Source organism: Onychostruthus taczanowskii, unplaced genomic scaffold, assembly GCF_017590055.1.
Source record: "Onychostruthus taczanowskii isolate IOZ18803 unplaced genomic scaffold, ASM1759005v1 scaffold1, whole genome shotgun sequence".
Classification (NCBI taxonomy): domain Eukaryota; kingdom Metazoa; phylum Chordata; class Aves; order Passeriformes; family Passeridae; genus Onychostruthus; species Onychostruthus taczanowskii.
The window spans coordinates 15992579-16016795 of NW_024496525.1; the positions used below are offsets into that span (position 1 = coordinate 15992579).

A 24217-nucleotide genomic window follows, 5' to 3' on the forward strand; every position below is an offset into this window, starting at 1 on the left:
TGAAAGGGAATGTTGGAGACACAGCCTTAATGCTGTGGGGAGCGTTAACTCCAGCTCAGCCAGACCCAGTACACTCCTGCCATGTAAGTCTTTGGGCTTTTGTATTATGTCTGAATGAGGTAGCCTGCTCCTTATTTCCAGGCTTTGCCCTTTTCCTTCCCCGTGTCCAGAGAGGATGAGAAATATGGTAGCTTAAAAACTGTCTCTCAGGGGAGGAGACCTTCTTTGTCATTGCTAATGTATTTTTATTCTGGAAAAAGAAAGGACACACTCATGTGTTGCTGGGAAAATATGGGTGGTGAGGAGAAAATGAACTGACCCTTGGGATTTCTAGTCTGTCTGAGGCTTTCTTTTGGAGTCTTCTGTGGTTGGTGACATGAATTAAAGTTGGCCATTTGTCTTCTGCACTTTGCTATTAACTCCTCATTTCCCTGCCTGAATAAGTCTCCTTGCCACCGGCAAACCTTCCCTCCCTGTTTTGCACAGTTTGCACATAGAGAAGCAAAGCATTTGAGCTGATCTGGGAGGCTGGCAGGGCATGTTGTCTGTCAGGCATCTGTTGAGAATGTTAGGAGACACAGACAGGAGGAGATGGTGTGGAAGCGTGCAGTGGCCAAAGGAATGACACTGAAAAAGCTGCAGCATTTCCCCAGCTCCAGGAGTAAACCCCAGAGAGCCAGGAGATAGCTTTCTGAGGAGTGCTGAGCCTATCCTGCTGCCTCTTAGCAGTACCCTTCTGGCACCCCTGCACCATCTGCTTTTCTGGGAGATGAGAGGGATCCAAGCCAAGAGTGGGCAGAGGAGAGTGCAGATCTACTGAACTCCTCTGCTGTTTCCCCAGCTCGTGCTGTAGTATTCCCTGAGCAAAACAGTCTACTCTGCCTCTCAGGGAAAACCACCTTTTCAGGAACTGCTCTATAACCATTGTCATTTGAAATAAAATACCACTTGAAAAATTCTCTGCAAAGTGCTTGTTTTGTATTGAACTGAGTCCATAAAGACAAGATTACTTGTACAGTTTGCTTCTTAAAAATGTCTTGACTGTAACTGTTACTTCAAATAATATTGCCAGTTGTTAGCATTGAGAAAACAACACTGTGTTGGAATGTTTGCCACATGTTTCACCTGCTTCCACTTTTTGTTTTTTCTATTTTCACTCATCTTTGTCTCACAGCTTTTCTATCTTAATTTTATTTGGGCTGCATGTGTTTTGCTTCTTTTCATCTCCCACATTTCAGACAGCCATCCAGTACTGCAGTGATTACTCAGCAGATTTTGAGCCATGGGGAGGTCCATGGGTGGTGTAAGCCCAGAAGACAGGAATGTGTTGTTTGGTTTTGAACTTGTTTCTACCTGCTATCCTTGCCACTGCCTTTCCTAGTGACTTCCTTCTGTGTCTTGGTGTTCCTGTCAGATGGCAATGAGAATTTTTGTTCATCTATGGAAAATACATTGAGATTAGGGCAGGGAGTGGGAAAAATACTTCACAAATGCCAACAATTTATTTTTGGTTTAGATTATGATTTCCTTGTCCAGGGTTTTATACTTTCTCCATAGTAACATTTGTTTAAGCCATGGAGAAATGAAAGGTCACATAACAGGTGATTGATTCCTAGGGTCCTAGACTGAGCCCTGTGTTGTCCATATCACTGTGCTTTTGACTGGTACACCTGTGTTCACCTGGAAATTATTCCTGAAATTTTAACAGCTGAGTGAGTCATCTTATCTTGCTTAGTTTGTACTCTTAGTACAAGTAGCCCCTTTCCTAGTATAGTTTATCATAAGCATTCCAGCTACATTTGAAGTGATCATTTGTTACTGCCTGACAGCACTGTATTTTCTGAAAAAATGAATTCTTTCTTTCACTTCTTTCTCCAAGGAATAATGGTATATGCTCTGTATGTTTTTGAGTGCTGAGGTAGTGGTTTTTCTTTAGGCGTATGTTGCCATATTGCTACATGGAAGAAGGCAAGATTAGAAGAGTACTTCTTGAATCCTTTGCAGAAGGCATGAAATATTAATTGTTTTGAGTTCCTGTGAAAGTTAATTTATAGCCTGGATTGTGAAAGCTCTTTGAGTGATAAATCTTACTTGTTACTAGAAAGGTAATTTATGCAACTAGGTCACTGCCCATCAGGATAATGCAGAGTTCTTGGTCTTATTAAAAACAGTCAGAAGCAAAAAGTACAAATCTTATGCAAGTGTCTGCAAAAAAACTACTAAATCTTTCCCCAAAAATCAAGGGAGAAATTCCAGAAGATTTTATTATGGCTTTGTAGTCTGTTCTTCTGTTATGGACTTTCAAACCTAAAGCAGTTGTGGTTTCCTCATGAGGGAAAATCTGGATGTTTTGCTCAGTCAGTGCATTACATTTCTGACCTAGTAAGAAAGTTCATGGTTTTAGCCTTAAAGCCACGTGTTTCTCACAGATGGAGTACTGTCTTTCTAAATGGATGTTTATTTAAATATTGAGGAGTACTGTCCTTCTAAATGGATGTTTATTTAAATATTGACTGGCATTCAGAGATTTCATAATTCTTTCAGAGAACCTAAGTGTGATCATTATTTTTCATTTGGCTATGTTAAGAGCTAGTAGTGGGGAAACTGTCTACTGGACTGTAAAGTTGCTTTGTTCAGCAGCTGCTGTGTGACAATGACTATAACATGTATTTTTATAGAAGTGTACAGTTCAGATTATAATTTTGAAAATTTGGATAACTAAAGTTTTGGGGTTCAGTTGTAATGTAATTTTTGGTTGTAATGGTTTTATTGGATGTATCCAATGTAAGACTTTTGGTTTAAAAGATGGGGTGGGTTTTTTTGGTGTGGTAGTTTTAGAAAATAATCAAGTAATGATGTGAAGTGTAGCCAACAAAGGAAAAGTGAGACATTTGGGCTTTGTTTCCTTTTTAAATAAAAATGGAATGGAATTTCTTTCTATTAAACTCAACATATCATTCCCTTATGTTTATGTATTTATGTATTTATTTATTTCAGGAATTGGAGGCCTTTCAAACATTTGTTGAAAATCGACTTCCGTTTGATATTGTTATTGATGGACTCAATGTTTCCCACATAAAATCCAGAAGGATGCAGTGTGAAAATGTAAGTGCTGGTTAAATATTCATTAAGTGTTTTGTGTCTACTGATTGTAAAACAGTGAGTGCCTCATTATTAGTTATCCTCTAGAGAAAATGAGCAAATACTTTGTCGCACATTCACAATGAAGTTCAAAGAGTTATCTAAGTTTCACAAATTAAAAATTATTAGTGGGAAGATGGTTCTTCTTATATATTTGCCTGTATTAGCTGCAAAATGTCATACATTTCCTCATATATTCAATGTTTAAAGTTACAGCTAAGGTGTCAGTAATAACATAATTACACAAACTCTGTGTGATTGTGTAAGTTTTCATAGTAATAGTGATCTGGGGAGTCTGGGTAAATCTGTGTAGAAAGTTTAGTCTAATATTGTTATGCTGATAAAAGTTGTCATTAAAATAACCCCTTGCTTAGTTCAAACCACATCCTGTACACATTTAAACATTATTTCACTTCCTATTGCTTTGAGACTTGAGTTCTGTTGGACAAGAGTAGCTCAAACTGGCTTCAGTTCTTTCCATTTGATTTGTAGAAAAAAAATCCTGCTCCTTTGTCAATACCTATGTTTGAGAATTCTTGATACTCCCTTGTAGCATTTCATTAAGAATTGACTTAAGGTGTTTGGGTTTTTTGTCAATCAAATTTACTTTAAATTAGAAGTAGCTAAGTAGCTGCTCACATATTTCAAAGCTAGAATTTAAATTTTCACTCTCTCAAAATGAAAATGAATTTATAAATGAGCTCAATAATAAAAGAAGAAATTCACTTTTAGTCATTACAAGAAATACATTTTTGTTCTAAGAATTACTTTAAAGCTATTGTTAGGAAGTAATGTATACTCATATATCTAGATAAAAGTGAGCTAGGGAGGTTAGATAAACTTGCTGAAAGATGTTTCAGAGTGGCAGTGTAGTTTTGTGAGATACTGTCCCACCTGATTTTGGCAGATAGTTACTCCTGATTTCTGATCAGAAATCTTACTAAGAGGTATTAGCATGCTGAACAGTATAAATTGCCTTTGTGTTTCTCCTTAGCTTGGACTGTAATGGAAGCACTTTGGGATCCATGATGCTAAAGAGCTCCAGAAGGACTGTTGGAGGCATCAACTTTCATTTGGGTTGTTCCATATAGGTACAGGTCAAATTTCTCTTGAATCCCAGCTGTTTACTGATTAGGAGGATTTTAGGAAGACTGGCCTTTCCTTTCTACACAACAGAACAGTAACTTGGGCTCACCCCAGCTTATCCAGGAGAGGGTTCTTTTAGCCATAATTTACTTTTCCTATGAGTTAGGTTGCTGTGAATGATTATTACATTTTTTCATGCACAAAAAAAATGTTAATCATTGGGGTTTCTGCCAGTCTTTTTCTGCTCCTGTTTTCTGGATCCTGTTTTTGGGGAGTATGGAGTCATTACATGAGAGATTGGAGAAGCCTATTGTTTCTGCCACACACCTGCACATACTCACTGACTGAATAGTACCTGTTTTGGCATGGGAGATGTGTATTTGCACTCTAAACAACAAAGTAGCTGCTTCATTTCCCAAAATAAATAATCTTCTAGACACATGGACTACTAAAGACCTTTCCCTGCACTGATCCTCTCAACTAACTGAGATCCTTTTAATTTTTTTAATGCTAGATGTCATTATACACAGTTAGGGTGTTAACTATTGACTTTATAGCTTTTTCCAAGTGGAAACATAGTTTAAATGCAAGATTATTCTGAATGCTAGCCGATCCTGTTTTATTTCTTCATGACTCTGAACTTCTATGTTGTAGCATGTCAAAAAAGGACTATGTTTTTGTTCTTATTTTGTATCCTTCTGACAAAGCATGCATTCTTGTTTTCTGACTTTTTTTTCAAGACTGCTAAAAACAGAAAGAAACCCACGAAGCAGAGCAATCCTTTTTTCTGTCTCCAAACTCTTTTCAGATGAGGGAAGGGAAGGCCACAATAATCTGTTCAGGCACTGCTTTTCTGGTTACAGTGTTGCTGCCAAGCAGTGTCCCATCTGTGAATGCTGACCTCCCTGAATGCTGTAGTCTGTCCTTTGAGGGCTGCCTCTGCCACAAAACAGTCTGGAGGCTCCTATCCTCACACCTGTGGCAGCAAAATGGAAAACGTGGAGTGGCACATATGGGGCATTTACAGTCTGCCTTATGAAATTCTTCAGTTTGCACAGGGAAACAGAGTGCTGAACTGGGAAGATGGAGAAGAGAAATAATGTGAGAGAAGTGGGAGGCAAAGCACAAAGGATGGAAAAAGCCAAGAATGAAGGCTGCTGAGGTCAAGGTGACTGGCTAGGGTAGCATGGCAGTCCCATTTTGAAGAGAGGTATGCTGTGACTTCTGCTTGACTTGAGAGGTAGTAAATGAGCAGTGTTTCTGAGGACCTATGTTAAAGCTGTCCAACCTGTCAAAAGCTAAATTATTTAACTTGTCAAAAAGCTAGGTTATTTTGAGTCTCCAGGTATGGGTCGGTCTGTGTCCTTTTCAAGGGTTGATTACTGCATCTGCTAGACCCAGTCAGGATATCGTTTTATAAACTTTTCTGTTAGAGTATGTAGTTAGTATGCAGCGTGGCTGAAAGAGAAAATGAGATTGTTGCTGTGTTTCTAACACACTGTTATGTGTTACTATTTGCAAATTATTAGTTTCTTCAGAGCCTGTCGCTTATGTGATTTAGAGAGAATGGCAAAATAAAGGGTGTTGTTAAACACAAGAGAAGGCCTAAGATTTATGTGACAAAAACATGGTAATTTAAATGCATTCTGGTCTTAATTCAAATTTAACAAAAAGTACTGTTTAACTTCATGACTTAGCTTCCAGAACTGCAGCTGTTCTGCTGAAGACCAAGACTCTAGCTAGCTCTTAGTCCTATGATTAGAATAAGAAAACATCTATGAAATTTTCCTCTGTTTCAAACAGCCTAACATTCAGGCTATTCCATTTAGTATGCCTTAGGCATCTTGGGGAGTGGCTGGGTTGTGTGGCAAGGCACAGGTACCTTGAGGGATAAGAGGAGACAGAAAACAAGAAAAATTTGAAGGTAAAATTTTTACTCATTTAATTCCCAAAGTGTTCTGAATTCTAGAAAGCTAGATGTGTGACTTCCCAGGCGACTTCAGTCCTCATAGCCAGCACTTAGCAAATCATCATGAATATTATTGACTTGACAGATATACTGGAACATCCTGTGGCAGTTTCTCTGGTTTATGACACTCTTGGTTTGTAAATATAATCCCCAGTTGCCCTTTTGTCTGTTTCCTGGTAGAAATTATAATGTGGCTGCATCAATTACTCAATTCCTGAAAAAAAAAAAAGGAAAAAAAAGAAGGAGGCAGCATGAAGATGGGACGAAAGATTTTTTGAGGGCGAGGGAATGGTGAGCCCATTTGATTTGAAGGCACTGCACTCATAGTGGCTGTAAAACTGCAACACCAGACAGCACCTCCTTTCAACCCTTTGCTTTCTTACTGTAGCATTTTATATTTTAAATATTAAAGTTGGCTCCTTATTAAAAGATATTGTAGAATGGAAATGTGCTATATAATCAATAAAAAAAAATTCCAAGCCTCCCTAAAGTCTAAAATCGTTCAGCCTTGTCATCTGCTGCTGTAAGACTGTACCTGATGGGTTTTGTCTGAGTCAGTCACTGTACTGCAAACACATGGCTTATAAACAGAGATATCCTTGCAGTTTAACTAAGCAAAGTTGATTCAGGCTGTATCATGATGTGTAGTTAATCCTTTCCTCCAGATGTATCTAATTACATAAATCCTTACCCAACACAATCACATTTGGTACTTTCTGTAGTGCTCTCACCTTTCACCTTGTAAAGGTCAGGAGAGGGAATTTCCACACACTAACTGTCCATTTCTCCTACTAAACAAACTTTACATAGTTCTTAAATGGATGTTTTCCTGTTTATGACAATTTTCTGCAGAAGTGTTCCTTTGAAATGAGAGGGAATCCCAGTGCAAGCAGGATAGCTAAGGCTCTAGAGACCACTCTTGGGTTGCAGAAGGGGAGTGAAAACACTTGGCTTCAGCTACCCCTGAGCTGTGGAGGACCAGGGTGGGAGGTGAGAGAGGGGTGAGAGAGCATGATCTGCAAGAACAGTCTGAAGAGTATTTTGCTATTCTTAATTTACAATGAATTTGGTATGTTGTAAATTAACTATGCAGCCAGGCTCTTTTTTTTAGCTGTACCCATCTGGTGTTGGAAGTAACTGAACATACATTTCAAATGTGTGTTGGATCAAAGCTAACTCACTCTTCGCTTCTTCAAACAGTTTGGCAGTTGGGGTCATCTCTGCCCTAACTTTATCCTCTCTAATCTCTATATTAAACTCAGACATCTAAGCTATTGGTAAAATAGTTCCAGACTGAGTTACTCAAGGCTGACAATGCACAAAGGGATAGTTTTTGCTCTTGGCAGATAATTCAAAGTGGTTCCTCCTAAACTGAATCAGCATTTCTATAAATGGACTGCACGAATTTGTATAATTCCCATATAAATTGCAGTAGGCCTGTAGAATAGCTGAGGAAGCCAGATCCTTGCTGTTCCTTACCATCCCAGTCTGCTGGCAGCAGCCAGCATACCACATCTCTGGCCTGAAGCAGCAGTCAGCTCCTGCCAGGAAAGCCATCAGACCTGCCCCTGTGCACCTCTCACAGGCTTCACAGAAAGCCAGGCTGTGGCTGCTGTAATTGGGAGTGCTCTGTGGCAAGTGCAGGGAACACCTCATGTTGTGCATCTCTATCTTGTCTCTTCCAGGGAAAGAACAGCAGGCTTGTTGAGTGGAGATTGCCCTCTGAATTGGGGAAGGGACTAGGAGAATTTTGCAGTAATAATACTTGTGTGTAAACATATTACTGCATTTTCTTTTTCTGTATGCTAAAGATCTAAAATTATATTTAACAGGAGGATTCAAGCTTTAAAACTAACATTATAATGTTAGTTATTCTAGTTCTGTAGTAGTTATTGCTGGACTCCTGGCTGCATTAGCAGTAGAGAAAAGGGTGGGTAGAGAGAGGTTGTAGTCCTGAAAGGAAAGCTGGTAGTGGAAAAAAGTTTTGTCAAGATTAGGGAGAAAAATAGTACATAGGATAGTAGTCTATAGGAAAATGGTGAATGGTCCTGTTACATTTTTGAAAAAAACACAACTTTGGCCACAGAATTAAAAGAACCTTGATGAATTACACTTTGTGAATTCAGCTCAGAGCCATTGCTTTGGTATGTACTGTATTCAATTTGCAAGGCTTATTTTCCAGGTATAAAGACAATTATTAAGACAAGAAAACCTCAACTCTTCAAATAAAGGCAAAATTTTTAAAAAGAAGGAAAAAAAGGTAATCAGGGCATCTATGACCCACAATTCTCTTGTCTTAATAACCCAAATCAATTTTGAAACATAGTTTTGCTTCTTTGAAATCTCTTCTTAATGCCTATAAATCCTCTATGATGAAACAAGAAGAGCAAAAAACATTTTGGATCTTGCAGTGTTTGAGAAAAGTAGTGAATATAACTTTCTCTCCCGAGTTCCAGTTATGAAACCATTTTTGAACATACAAAAAAATCAGCTCCTATGCATACAAGTATAGTTGACAAATACACATACTAGTATGCTCAGGCTTTCATGGGTAATCTTTACAAGTCTTCAAGTCAGTCTTAACCATGCAACACGCATAAAAAATCATCTGTACAATTATTAAGACACTGATACTTTGTACAAAACATTAGCTCCACTCTATGAGCTGTCCTACAAAACAAACAGTTATTAATAAATTTGAGCCCAAAAACTCATCCATGGGAAAGAATTTTTTTCTTCTCTGACTCTTTTGGCAGCATCTGTGATTTGTTCAAGTACTGTACTGTCTGTAAATGAAGCAAGAATGAAGTAGATCCATGAGTCATTCTCTGTTTGGAATCAATACATCCAACAGAGGTCTTATTTGTCATACTGTGACAGTTCATCAATTCTGCCTCCAACCACCTCTTGTCTTACCACTCAACAAAGCAGTCAGATGTGTTTGTTCATTTGCTCTCAGCCTTTTCCGTCTCTTTTTTTTCCCCCTATCTTCTAATGGTGGTTCAAGTTTGCATTTCCACGATAACAAAACATTTTTCCTGTTGCTCAAGACTGGAGAGATTTTTATCTTTGCAAAATGTGTTTCGTTCTTTAGACCTGTACTTTCATTTCCTGTAAATATTGCACAAACCGTAAAGATGAAGATTTTTGGTGTTTTCATTGAAAATCACCTTCACCTTCTGTGTAACATGATCTCAGAAGAGAAAGAAGATTAAGCACTAAGGGGTACTCTTGAAACTTCATCTATTTTTACTGTTGGAGATTCATGAGTGAAATATTCAGCATTGCATCCATATCTCATCAGTTAATTTCTGGGGGTTTCTTGGGTAACCCAGCAGAAGAACTCAGTTCTTCTCTGAAGACACATCTCAGAGATCAGTACCAATCTGCTGAAATCTTTCCCCTCTCCTATGTTGGGGCCATCCTAAAATAGTGTAGCTCAAGCTCAAGAATTGTGGTCACCAGATGCAGAAGGACAAGGCTGTTAAACTTCCCAAGAGAGCTGAAGGAGATAGACTCAGTTGCCAGTGAAACCTAGAGGGAAGGCCTGGCCTGCAAGTTCTTCTCTCCCTGCAGCTCTTCTGAAACCTGGCCGTTCCTGATTGTGGCTAAAAGAGAAGTAAGAAGGCATTTAATATATTCAGCTTTGTATCCCTGTACACTGTTAAGTGCAGATATATTGGACATCAGTGTGTCAGAGGTTCCAGAAGTACTCCTACAGCTGGTTGGCATGGATGCTTGCACCGAGGAAACGCCGATGTTGCCAACAAACCTTGAGCCATCAAGTCAGGCTCTTCCCCTAATGATGTGCTCTGTTGTCCCTCACTGCTTCTGCAGCAATGGGACAGGAGAGTAGGAGCTAGGTGGGACATCTTAAGAAGGGAAACGTAAGGTCAGACTTGTGAATACAGGGGAAACTGTCTCAAAACTTTCAAATTCCTGACATTGTGAAATGGAGAGGGCAAGCTGACAGGATTCCCTGAGTAAATGCCTCATCCATTGGCTGTAAACAATTATTTTTCTTTTCAGTTTTCAGAGGTTTCCGCTCTAGTTTTGCATTTCCTGGTGAGAATAGAGCAGCAGAAATCGATCAAGTTAAAGAAATCTGACTATCAGGCAATTTGATAGCTCTGCCTGTTACTTTCTCTCAGAGTCAGATTCTTCTTGGTGTTGCCTCCCGTTACCATTTGCAGCCTTTGTTTCTGGCTATAAAATTAATAAAACCCCTGTGGTTAAATGAATTATCTCTATTGGTTTCCATCTGGTGTTTATGATTTTTACCTTTGTATTTGGTGATAATATCAAATCAAAAGTTAATGTAAGTACTGGAGCACCCAAGCACCAATCATACCTTTTTTTTTACAAGTGAATTTGCATCACATCTTTCATAGTAAGATTCTTCTAATCACTAGAAATATAAGCTTGAAGTGCAGCAGGGCAGAGTGAATCTGCCTTGATGATTCATGTCCCAGTGAACTTAGTAACTGTAGCAAACAGATTGGTTGTTGTATGTTGTAGAGAAGTCTAAAATCTAGGTGGTGAAGTCAAATGAATGTGTCTTCTGAACTGGATGAGTTTCTATCTTGCTGTTTTCACTTTGTCCCTTAGAAACCTCAGGATGGGGGTTTTCTCTGGGTTGGGCAGCTGCTTTACATAATCATGAATTGTTATCTGTGTGGCAGTAAGAGGTGTGCTGGGCCTCCAGATTGGAAACCTGGTCTTTGGGGAACAGAACTGCTTCTTTAGAAGTGATTTTCGTATGAAAAGTCTCCATAGTAGTGAGAGGCTAAGGGAAGCAGGCCAGAAAATGTGAAGGCTGGGTTACTATAGCCAATCCTCTGTAAGAATAAATATTTGATTTGCATGTGAGAAGTGCTGGTTTCACTGTCATTTTAAAAGCAGCATAGGTAATCCTCAGGACAACAATTGTGTTCATTCATGTACACCTGGATTTATTTATATATTTGAAGAGCAACCAATTTTGGTTCATGCCTGGCTTTTACATTTAATAAGCTATTTCTAGTAAAAGTAGGAAAGAAAACATATTTGATAGTTGTGTTATCTGAAGGCAAAATGGTACAATGTAACAAGAGCCTAAAATCCATTTGGATTTATTTCTGAAGCTATGAAAGCCTAGTTTTTTGAACAGTATGTTATTCCTGTATAATATATACATATTGACATGATGTTTAATGATCCAACAATCCATTAAGGTACACTTGTTGTTTTTTCTCTAGTTGCATTCTATTTGTAAAGCAGGATTAGAAGAGACATTTAAGTATAAGTAAATATACTTAAATTGAGATTATTAAATTATTATAACCTGCAATGAAGTTTAAAACTGAAGTTAAAGTAATTTTATTTTTTTAATCTAGACTCATAGAAAATCAAGTACAATTGTAAACAGCTTTTAATCTAAATATCTTCATAAACTGATTTTTTTGTGTTGTCTGGAACATGGAAATAGGAACTCCTATTTGAATCTAGGAGACCGATTTCACCAGAATTAAAATTCTATTCTGGGGATGACAATCATGCTGGCAGTATTCTTGCTTAAAACCAATTCACAAGAATTCCTGTTTCAAACTGAACTTCTGAAAAATGGTAAGAACTCTTCTTACCCAAAATACTGTTGCCCATTAGAGGTGACATTCTGTATCAAACACTTCTTAATGCAAACCTCACCTTCTGCCAGTATTGATTTTGTACATCAGATACAGACATAAAAGGGAAGAGGCTATCCCTAGTCTACTTTTTACTTATTTTAAGGGTACATTTGTACAGTTCTTCTGAATAAGGGAGAGGAAATGAGGCTAGGCAAAAAACCTAAGGGTCGAAATAAAATAGTCCCCATGCTGATTCAGACTTATGCCTTTATCTGTGCTGTTAATCTAAATTAGATCAAATGAGATTAAACTCATTTGATCTAATTAATATGTTCACTTCTGTTAATATAAAGAGGTATATAAATATCTCATTCAGATTTCTGTCACTTCTCTGAGGACCAGAACTGTGCCATTAAGCAGGTATTGTACATGCTGAGACTTGTAAACAATTTTGTTGCTTTGGTATCTTGTGAGGAACAGGAATGATGCAGTAAGAACACCAGTACCAAGGACATAATAAGATAACTGTGGCTACCTTTGCTGCTGCTGTTCTTCAAGTTTCCAGGAAAGTAACTCTTATACAGTAGAAATCTTCACTCCCATCCTTCAAGAAAAATGCCTAACTCAAGATCTTAAAAATTAGTACTTGCAAGCCATTAGATGAAGAAACAACCTTATAAAGCATCATTTGTGTTGGTGTTCTCATTTTTCTGTACATCTCCATAAAATAAACATTCAAATCTTGTCTTCTGTTATTATTATTCCCTAAATATGATCCCCCAAAGTTACATTTTAAAATAACTTTGAATATTTTCTCCCTGACATTGTAACTATTTGCCCCATATCATTGTTAGGAAACCTTTTTCTTAACGAGAAATTCTTTGTTTCAAGTATTTTACATATTTACTGCTAATCTTTACCTGTATCTACTGATTTTTCCTTTCCACTCAGAAATACTAGCTTGTGATGCTGTTTCTTCCTGATTTATTATTCACTGATCAGTTCTTTAATTATCTGAATAGTTCTTCTCACAGTTCTAGCTGGAAATATGCATTGAATTATAGTGAGTCAAAAGCTAAAGAGGTTGTCAAAATTATATAAACATTAGGTACTCTATTTTCCAACCAGTTTAATGAAATATGAATTCCTTTTTCTAATTTTTCTGAATAGTTTCTACCATTTCCAGCTGTTGTATTGTCCTATCCTTGTACAGTGCTTCCTGTAGTGACTGTTAAAACTGAACCTGTGCTTCTGTCATATGGTTAATACCAACTTACCTCTTAGGTAAATCAGAAGGTACTAGTGATGCTTATGCCTGTCCTTATTGTCCAGCATTTATCCACTTACCTGCTCACTTCTATGCTCGACAAAAAGGAAGCAGTCAATTTGCAGTAATATTTCTTCTGCCTCTAATATTTTAAATTTTTGAGTCTTGAGCTTTTAAGGAGTCCAATTGACATGGCTGAGCAAGCTGTGTACAGTGTGTGCCATAAGCTCTCTAACAGCAGCTAAAAGCCTGTTCAGTTCCACTGGTTCTGAAGTAGTTGTTACTCAGAAGTTGTTCCTGACTTACATGGTCTACCTGTGTGGGAAGATTAACCTTGCTGGTGCCTTCTCTCCTTGTTTATTTCCTAAGTGTGTGATACCTTGGTAAACTAGATAGTGCTTACTCTATACACTGAAGAAGAAAAAAAAGTAGATGTATGATGCAGGTGTTTGTTAAAGCTTTTGTTCTCTGGAGTTTGAGCTTCTACACTCAATACAAGCTTAAGAGAAGGACACTGGAATACCTATTTATTGAATTCTGCCTGTACTACTACTTGATTGATTGATAGGCGTTTTCTTCCACCACAGCCCTAAGTTGCCACACATTTGAATAAATAAAATGAAGTAGTAGTAAGAGGGGTGCAAGAAATCATAGAGCAGAACCAGACAGTCTTAATGATGTTGATTTGATAGTGATTTACCGTGCTCCTTATGAGGAGTAGTTACCCTGGACTCATCCATCATTAATGTCACTACACTGCTTTTATCAGAAGTCATGTACTCCATGTCCCTGTAAAACATTTCACTGTGCTGTTTAAATCCGTTTATGTGGAATGGCCATATATCTCAATAGTGAGAGGAAGTGTCTTAAAGAATTGGAGGGTTTTGACATTTTCACTTCTAGTTTATATGTATCTATCTGCATATCATGTCTTAAAGGGTGAAATCTCTTAACTTTCCATTGAGTGGGCATTCCCAAATGGGCTTTCAGAAATTTGAATGCTATAGGTTAGGGATTTCTTTTTTGTCATCCTACCCACTCTCATTTCCACAAGCCTATTTAGTCTACCAGCCTAGTTAACATAACCAGTAATAAAACACAATTTTAATAGCACCATTTGCTATCTGATAAATTTGGTAAACAAAACACTTCTGAAATTATAGTTCTGTTTTGAACTTGAGCACTGATGTTCAGTCCTGGATGCTCCAGAGTTGTTAGCTGGGTATCTGCATCTTTTCCATGGAAATGGAGAAAAAAGGGCAAGATGCAACATAATTCCTCAAAAGTGCTGGCTGATGTAGTCTTATAGATACCTGGAAACTGTAATTCTGAGTCTCCGAGCTAAAAGTTGATTTTAAAAATAGATCCTTTTATGAAATAGGGCTGGGGATTGGGAGTGGTTTTTACTTGGCTTCTGTTGCCCAAGCCTTTCTGGTGGTCATATTTTCATATTCTCAACTTGTTTCTCTTGACAAGGGAAAAAAAAATGGCTAAGTATACAAAGTTTTTCATATAACTGGTTGTTCCCAGGAGGCCAAGCCTTTAGACAAATGCCAGCTGTCATCAATAATTAATTTGTGGAAGCTGACAATATCATCTATTTGTCAAATTGCTGTATCTTTAAAGTTATAGAAAATTACTTCAAATAAAACAGTGGCCTGCCCAGTATCCAACTACTGAGTATTGCAGACTGCTACCAATATACTTACATTGAAAACATCAAAGTAGAAAAATTAAGTCTTGTGGACTTTAGTTATCATGGTGGGCTTTCAGACTTTCACTGCCTAGGATGTCCAGGTATGGACACTGCTGGTAGTGTTACTAGCAGTAAAATGGCATGAGTCTGCAATGATCAAAACTGATGGCTGTGTAAGATAAATAATGCTGACCCACATTTACATTGGTGCAGCTGCATTATACTGCATCAGGTTTTTGTTGGTTTTGTAGGAACAGTGAGTTACTTGCCAGGGTAAGCCTTGATCCAACTGAGGCAGCTGAACTTCTGCCTCATGGTACTGGCAGTGCAAGGTGTGCTGATGGATGTGAAAGTTGCCTGGAGTTTTTCCAATCTGGTAAATACCAGTTATGTTCTTAGCAATATTAAACAGATTCCCTCCTAGGTTCTTCCTTGCTGAAAACTTTGGTTTCATGGTTGGCCCAGGACAGAAAGGTATGACTGACCATGCAGCTGCTCCTCCATCTCAGACCTTTGTGCTTTAGTTTGCTTCTGCTAATTTTTGTATGTTGAAGAAGAACATTTTATGTTCTCTTTCATATTAAGTAAAATTTTCCTCTTTCTGACCTTCACAGAGAAATCACCACTCATTTCAGTAGTGTTTGTTAATGTATTTATGTGTTAAGAGCTGCAAAGGTTCTTATTGAAACAATTGTTCTTGAAGGTGTATAAAAGTTTTGAAGGTAACCTCTGTATAATAATCTGTAGCAGGCCACTGGAAAATAGTACTACTGAGAAACAGCAGACAGTGTGAAAATTGTGTTATAAATATTTGCTGCATGTTGTACTCTTGATGCTTTTTTTCAACTGCAAGTTGTCAGTTTACTGATGTTTCCTTGGTTATCATGTCATTCTACCTGGATGTCTGTTGTCATGTGAGCTTAGAAATAGTCCTTATGTTAAAGTGTTTCTGGAACTGTCAAGTTTATTAAAATGTGGGATGTCTCTGCAGAAGCATAAGTTTAATATACCATAACAGCATCATGCCTGTGCCTGCTGTACAGCTGTTGCAGGACCACAAAGGACAGAAGCGTTGTCTGGGACTTCAGGACATGGGGGAAACACTTAGCATCATATAAGGTCAGTCACACTGTACAGACATCTGCACAGGACAGTGGTGAGAGCTGAAGTGTTAGTACCTTTTAAACTGTCAGTTTCAGTCTGACAAAGCCGATTTCAGTCCTGCCCCGAGTTATTTCCTATCTATGGAAAGGATCAGTCAGGCTTGTGCTTTCATTTTCATAACATCCCATTACCACTGCCACCATCACCACCCAGAGATCCTGCTCACATTTTGGATTTTCAGTTCTTAAATATAGCTTCTGACCCACACTGAAAATCTTAGGACTGGCACAGTTCCATGGGGCTCCCAAACATTCCTTTGAAATAGCTACAATGTTTTTAGTTCACTTCTGATGGCTACATTTTTACTTGTTTCTAAAATGAAACATGGTAGGAGAAACTCCCTTATTTCCTTAAAGTCTTTGTGTACTTTGTATCTCTGATAATAGTAGAAAAGCAAGAGTATCAATGTTCTTGCAAACACTGGATTTCTGGTGAAATATTTCTAGTGAAAGAAGGCAGACCCCTGAAGCTGTGACTTTGGCTGGGAAAGTTATTCCATTTACAGTCAGTGGCTCTGACAGGTAAAGTGGAAACTTTACCTACAGTTTATAATATAGCAGAATGCAGTGTCAGAGACTATTTACAAACATGTTCCTTCTACATTCAGAATTGTTTCAGGGATTGTCTTGAGCAGATTGCATCTTCAGTTGAAATCAAATGGAGTTGTAATTAAAGATATCCCCATTACTGGCATAACAGCCAGGGTATCATGAACACAGCAAAACATAAATTGTGCTATTGCTTCTGTATCTGACTGAATATATTTACAGTTACTCTGCTTCATTCTCGCCACTACTCAGGATTCAAGATGGTTCATTAGCTTGGTCACAGTCCATAGAGTATTGCTGTAGTCAGTTTTGACCTGAAAGTAATGTGTTTATATTCACCCAGTGTTACAATTGAGCCAAGTCCTCCAGGGAGCGGGAACACTGGATTGTGCAGGAGCACCAGGTGTCTTGGTACACACTTGGTACCAGTCAGTTTGGACCTGGCTGCAAAAGCATCTTCAGTCTCTGAAAACAGACTTACTCTGCAAGTAGCACAGCTGTATTTAGGTATTGCCTCATCTGAGCAAAATGAAGCTACTGTACCATCCTCAATCTATATTAAACCAACTTGGGAATCTGCTTCTGTGGTTTAGTTTTCCTGCTCAATCAATATTCTGCCTTTGATTAATAGTGTTGATTGTTAAGAGTAAAAGCTAATATCTAAAAGTGAACTGCAAATTTTAATGAATTGTGATAGGAAGTTAAGACATATCTCTAGTGAATGTGTCAAGAGAGAATAAATCAATTCCAGGCACAGAGTCACTGCACAGAGACAGGTTAAAACATGTTAAACATTGTGCGATAGCCATCACTGAGGTGTGAAGAGCTGTCACTGGTAGAGTTTTGCATGATGATGTGTTCCATCTGTCTAAATAGTCTTAGTGTAACACAGGATACAAATATCCCCAACAATATTGTTTCTGCAGTATTGCAGAGATCCTTGGTGTTGTAAGGGATAATTCCCAAGAGTCACCTGCTGACTGTCTAAAGAGCAAAAAGTAAACCAGGCTGATTAATCTTAGTCACTGTTACTTGTTCATCCATCACTGCTTTCCTTTTGAAATAGCTATGCCCCTGCTAGTCAGGGACAGATAAACTCCAGAGAAATCAAGAAACATGTGTACTGCTCCTGTATTTGGGTTAAGAGGACTGGAGACTAATTTACACTGTGTCATCAATAATAATGTAGAGAATATAAGAAGCATTTGTATTTAGTGCTGTGGTAATGGTCTTGAATGTGCTTTGGTGAAATTACCAGGCTCAGTGAGAAAGTCCAGCCTTTCTTGCAAGCAGCACACATTGCTTCCTTGACTAACTGGCTGTGGCCAAAATCTCTGTCTTCTCATCATGTGGGACTGAAGTAAACACGTTTTTCTTGAGCTTATTTTCTTTATCTACAGTATGGGAAAAGGTAGCCAAAAGTGGTGAAACTCTTAAGTCAAATACATGTAGTCATGACAGGAATTCATTTATAGAATCATAGAATGTCCTGAGTTGGAAGGGACCTACAAGGATCATCAAAGTCCCAACAACTGGCCCTGTGCAGGACACCCCAGAAATTGCACCATGTCCCTGACAGTGTTGCTCAAATGCTTTTTGAACCCTGTCAGGCTTGGTGCTATGACCACTTCCCTGGGGAGCCTGTTCCAGTGCTCAACCACCCTCTGGGTGAAGAAGCTTTTCCCAATGTCCAGTCTAAACCTCCCCTTACCCAGTTTGAGGCCATTCCCTTGGGTCCTGTCACTGGTCACCAAAGAGATCAGTGCCTGCCCTCCACTTCCCCCCCCCACCGCCAAGGAAGTTGTAACTACAATGAGGTCTCTCCTCAGTCACCTCCAGGCTGAACAGACCCAGTGACCTCTGTGCTGCTCATATGGCTTCACCTCCGGCCCACCATCTATCTTCATTGCTCTCCTTTGGATGCTGTCTAACAGCCTAATGTATTTTTTGTATTGTGGCACCCAAAACTGTACTCAGGACTCAAGGTGAGGCCACACCATTGAAAAGTGAAGTGGGACAATCACCTCTTTTGACTGGCTCTGGTTGTGACTAAACTTTGGAGACAATGATCATGCTCAGCCCTGCCTGGCAGTACAGTAATGGCAGCTCTGAACCTGTGATCTGTGTTGGGGTTTCTTCTGCAGTTTCACAGCTTCGGCTGGGTGGGAGACAGCACTAACAATAGGTGAAAAGAGCAGTAATAGAGCAGTTTGTTGCTCTTATTAGCAGATAAGCTGTAGGTGAGTTTTGCTTTTAAATGGCAGTTAATGAACTGCCAAATGTTTAAGCAATGTCGAACATGATTTATTGATAAAAAATGTGATTTAAATATTTTTGGTGGTTACTTCTTCATGCTCTGTGTGTATATGGGTGAGTCACCTTTTGCTGAATCACTGAGTGGTGTGCCTCCTAGCAACAGTGTGTAGGGATTTCCCATTTCACAAGTGGGAATCTACCTAATGAGAAAGCTACCTCAAGCTAAGCTTTGAAACTGGGGACATGGTACACATGATCTAGTGATCAGAAAGGGACTGGCAGTGAAGTCATAGGAAATCTGTACCCTGCTCTGCTCGTAGTTCCTTGTGTGAGTTAGAGTATTTAATCTGCCTTCCTTGTGCTCCATTATACACTCATGCAACTTCTGGAAATACTAGATTAATAAAATACCCTTGACTTTTAAAATGAGAGATCAATACTACTGTGTTTGTATTAACACCATTATATTCAGTTACTTTCCTCTGTGACTGAAACAAGTGGTAGTGTGTCTCACGTCTTCCTTTCTTGAGAAGCAGCCAGGTGTGGGAGTAGACACACTTAGGAAACCCCCCATGTAAGTTCTGTGACACCTTGTAGACCACCTCCATTAAGTGCCTAAGCCTAAAGTGAGAGAAAAGGCTCTTAGTGAAGTTGTGTCAGGTAAGGGAGGTGTGCAGAACAAGATTATCTTTATCTTATAAAAACAAAAGAAATTTCTATCTTCTGTATTTTAGTTATGTAAGTAAGATTAATCTCTGTATTATGTAGAGGAGGGACAGTGAGTTGTTATGTAAGCAGGAGTTTCAAAATTTTAAAATGCTGACTCCTTTAATTTCACTACATTTTAAGCCTTTGTGTTTTTCCATTGCTGTAGCTAATTTATACCAACCTCTCAATTTTCTCCCAGAAGCACTTCACACTAGAAAACCTCTTATGCTAATAATATGTAGGACAAGAAAGTCCACATGACTAACAGGTACAAAGTACTACTAGTTACAACCTCCAGAAAGAAGGACCTACAGGAGCTGAATCCAAGAATATTTAGGAATAGCTACTATTGACCAATCTGTATCTGGAGCTGCTGGTTTTTAACTTCGTTTTTTCACATGATTTCTTGCTAACCTTCCCTTAATGTAGCAAAATGTTAGGCAAAAATAAAAAATATTTTCAGGTGGAATTTGTAAGGGCTTGCTAAAGTTACTCATTGTTATTATTTCTTCACTGTTGACTTCTGTACATGAAAATGTACAGAAATGTGGATGCAGTAGCTACATTCCTAACTTTAATTAGCTTTAATGAACTCAGATTAACCAACTTAATCCTCCTTTGGTATTTGAATCCAGCTAGTTGCAGGACTGGTTCAGTGTATGAGAAGTTACTGCATTTGGCCATTTCCTGCTCGCATTATGTTTTGTTTGTTTCAACCAGGGAAAAATAGATTGTACACATGTGTAGCCAATATCCAGTGTGATCTCCTGGAAGCAGGAAGTCAGTTCCAATAGGTACTGTTAGGTGTTTGTGCTTTTCATTAGCACCAAGGTCCTGTACCTGTATGAAAACAGAGCCTTTAGTCCCTCAGAATCAATACTGGCAACAGCAACTTACAGCTCAACAGTTAATGTAGCAAATCTTCTGGCTTCCTCTCCCAGATCTCAGATCCAGATTCATGGCATATTTAATTTGAGCCATCTGCAGGTCCTTTCCTGTGAAGGACAGTCCCACACTGCCTGTCCTCACCACCTCCAGCGATGTGTTCCCATCAGTCATTGAACCTTTGACTCAAGTCTGTCTGGTGGGTTGCTGCAAGCTCAAACCTACGAAAAAGTCTTTTGTTGGATCAGTGAGCTCGTGTAGTTGTGATATAAATATGACACAGCAGAAGTAGTGAGACTGTGCAGATTGAGAGAAGACTGAATAGGGCCACCCCTTTCTCTTGGTACTTGCAGGTAGATGAAACTAAATATATTGTAAAATGGCACACAAAAAAGGTACATGAATAATTCTTTCTAGCCCCTGAATCAAAAGCAAATTATACCAAAAAATGAGAAGGATCACAAATAGGAGGAAAGAAGGGTAAAGAGCAGGAGAAGGAGAAGGGCAGTTGAAGGTATTAAAGGGAGAAAAAGTAACAAGGAAGAGGGAAGTAGCTAGAAAAGCTGAAGGGATTAAAGAATGATCAGGAGATTGTATGTTGGCAAATAGTGGTAGCAAATGCAGGTAGAAATTAGGAAATACCTTCCCCTGGTTGTTGAGCATACTGTCCTTGTCTTTCAAATATGAATCTCAAGAAACAATTCTTCTGTCTTTCTGGGTCGAGCTGAAATGCCATTGTTTTGTGAGCAGTCCACGGTAATAAGCTGGATGCTGAAAGCCAGAATCTTTGCCCTCCCTGAGCTCAGTCTGGGTGAAGCAGGGAGGGAAAGTCCCAGGCACAAGTGCCTGTCCTGAGAAGCATTTGTTGCAGAACAGGCACAGCCCTAAGAGACTGCTGAAAAGTCCCTCTGCAGTGAGTTTACCACGGCTATGATGGTTCACAAGCGGGCGGCTAATCTGGATGTGGTTTTCATCGAGCCTTAGTCCCGAGGTCACGGGTTTCCATGTCCTGCCGCCTCCCCAGGGCAGCCCGGGCCGTGAGGGTCTCCAGCTCCAGCAGGTGGGGCTGGAGAGGCGCTGTGCCCAGGGCTCCCGGTGCTCCGTGATCACTCTGGGTGTCACTTAAACCCAGCGTGATGCATCCCTCGGCTGACTTGGAACTTCTGACATCTCCATACAACTCTGCCCGGTGTTGGCATGTCATTTGAGCTGGAAGAGCTGGAGTATAAAAGCACTGTATTGTCTGTGTGGTTGAGAACAGCTTCCTTCAATGAATTGGTTTGTTGTGTCTTTTTTTCTTTGTGATTAGGGAATTAAATTAGTTATCTGCTTAATTCGTATTGCAGTTAAGAACTGTGTGAAATGAGAGTAGTCTAGAAGTCCCTCTAGGTGAGACACAGGAAAGTATTCCTTGTAACTCAGTTTTTACAGCGAAGAAAATCTTTGGGTTTGCTTTGTTTTCTGCAGCTGTTTGATGCTGTCAACTGCCTGGCAAAAGAGAATGCCCGGTTGCTTGTGCTGGGCCGCAAACATATGCTGATGAACTCTTCACATTGGAAAAGAGAAATTATGAAGGAGATGCAGAATAAGGCAGACTTCTTCTTTGCTGAAAATATGTAAGTTGAAGAAAACGGCTCAATATGCTAGAGACCAAACCTGATTTATGTGCATTTTGCTCTAGCTTTTAGTACCATTACTAGTATCTCTATCTGTGTCTGTGAAAGAAATATATCCCTTGCTATACTTGCTTCAAAAGTACATAAAAACTTGCATTGGGAAGACTTTAGTCACTTAGAATCATATTGACAGCTGTATGGTTTATTAGGATTTATGACTGATAAAAACCACCGCCAAGAGCATAGTGCCCTGAAGTACAGAATTTCTGGTAGCATCAGTGCGCAGTTGAGGTCTGCTGCTGTGTGGGGTACACTGTGGAGTTTTAGCAGTTTTGTCCTACATAGCACAGTATTGTTAAACTTCGTGGCAGGAGACTGTATTGTTCTATCATCAGATTGTGAGAAGAAGAAAAAAGTGCTCTAAGTAGCGTGTGATTAATTTTTGTTGCACTCTAGCTTTTGGTGCCCTGTGGTAAGGGAACTAGAGTAGTGGTGGGAATTCTCAGTGTTGCTGATGAATAAATCTTGATCAGCATTTGAATCACTTCCTGCAGCCACTTACTGCCTTATGAATGACGTCTGTCTTTCCCATTTGTTTTGTGAAGCTCTGAAGATGATGCCTTCTTGTTATATGCCACTCTCCGATCAGGCAAGCATTGCAGGTTTGTTACCAGGGACTTCCTCCGGGATCACAAGGCTTGTCTCTCCGACAGTCTGACACGTCACCTCTTCCGCAAGTGGCAGCGTGGGCACCAGATAGTGTTCTTCCCTTCTGCAGCAGGAAAGAGTATAGATTTTTTGGTAAGTTTTCCCACTGCAGTCAGAAAACACACAGAGCATATTCATTGAAGATACATTATTTTGAATTCTGGAAGCCAAAATATCTTGTTGAAGTCTAAGAAGTGGGTTTGTACCAGTGCGCTCAAAACTCCCATGTTAACTGAAAATTCACTGTATTCACAAAGCATGCCACAAACAAGAAAAGTGTAAAAGAGCCAAGAAATGCTACCTAAATGTTTAAAATGTAAATGTAAATAAAAGTTTATGTATACAAATATTTCCAGTGCTGGAAACTCTGTAACCATTACTGGCCTCAGTAAAACCTGAGTGCCAATGTCTTAATTTATTTTAAACTTTGAAATCCCTTATTTTCCTCTGCAGCACTATTATAAAATATCATCCTTCTAATTTTACAATAGAGTTGCTTTCATCTTCATTTTAAGAAGCAGAAAAATACAGGTATTTCAGTATTCACTGTAATAGTAACCTAATATAGGTGTAAAGTTTCATGAGGGAAAGCCCATAACAGTCAGATTTATAGTTAACAGAAACTGCAGTAATGTCATGTTATGGCAGAATACTACTCTTAACAGGAATGCAGCTGTTAAGATTTTTCTAGTGAAAAATCCATCATGTGACATTCTATATGCAGTTCTTTTGTTATCTGCTGTCTGTATTGCTATTGGCTGCTTTAAGGAATACTGCACCTATGCAGATTAATTTTCTTCCTTTGCTAGTTAAAATTGTAAAATAACATTCATGATTACAAACAGAGATACTAGTTTGTAAGAATGACAGCCTTTCATTCTTTGTTGCCATACATACATTACTTCTTGTGGAGCCAAATAATGAATGGTGGGTCACCTGAGCTAAAGCTAACACAGCTTTAGCTGTTTATTTCTCTTGTACAAAGGGACTACTAATTTTCACATCTTAATTCCTATACAAGTGATTTGGGTCATTGATACTGCCAGTCATAGCTGTTTTCTAAGTTTTTCTGGAAGCTACCACAGTAAAATAGACTTCCAAGACTATACATATAGAGTGATAGTATGTCCTGGGAACCGTAATTACCAACCAGTAAAGTTTCTTTTGTATTTGTCTTATTTATGTTGAATTAGTTTACCTGCAACATAATAGACCTGAAAGATTGTTTATTCTATTTGTTCAGCCAGATGCTTCTGAAAATGTAAGAAAAGGGTTTATCACTAACATCTCTTTTTCTTACTTCTCCTTGGGACAGAGCAAGTGAGCTCTGTAAAGAGAGACACTGGGAGAACAAATACAAGATGTCATTAATGTCATTAAATCCTTCAGTCAAGCCTATAAACTCCATCCTGAGTAATTCCCATATGATTTCATTTAACTGAACAGAACAACAATCATTTTGTCATTTCTAGTAATTGAGTGCATTATTCTGAAATCATTATTATCTAGTACAGATTGAAGACAGAATTTGTAATGACACCTAGACCACAAAATACTAGAAGATAGT

General features: G+C 38.8%; 1 protein-coding gene across 2 annotated transcripts in view; it reads left to right on the plus strand.

Moving 5' to 3' along the window:
* Positions 1-24217, plus strand: part of LOC121331762 (protein only RNase P catalytic subunit) — a 37262-nt gene that overhangs the window by 12426 nt on the left and 619 nt on the right. For both annotated transcript variants that reach the window (XM_041396492.1, XM_041396501.1), the window contains exons 5-7: positions 2998-3105; positions 21794-21942; positions 22548-22743. In XM_041396492.1, coding sequence (XP_041252426.1) covers positions 2998-3105; positions 21794-21942; positions 22548-22743 — 453 coding nt within the window. The remainder of the gene's footprint in view (positions 1-2997; positions 3106-21793; positions 21943-22547; positions 22744-24217) is intronic.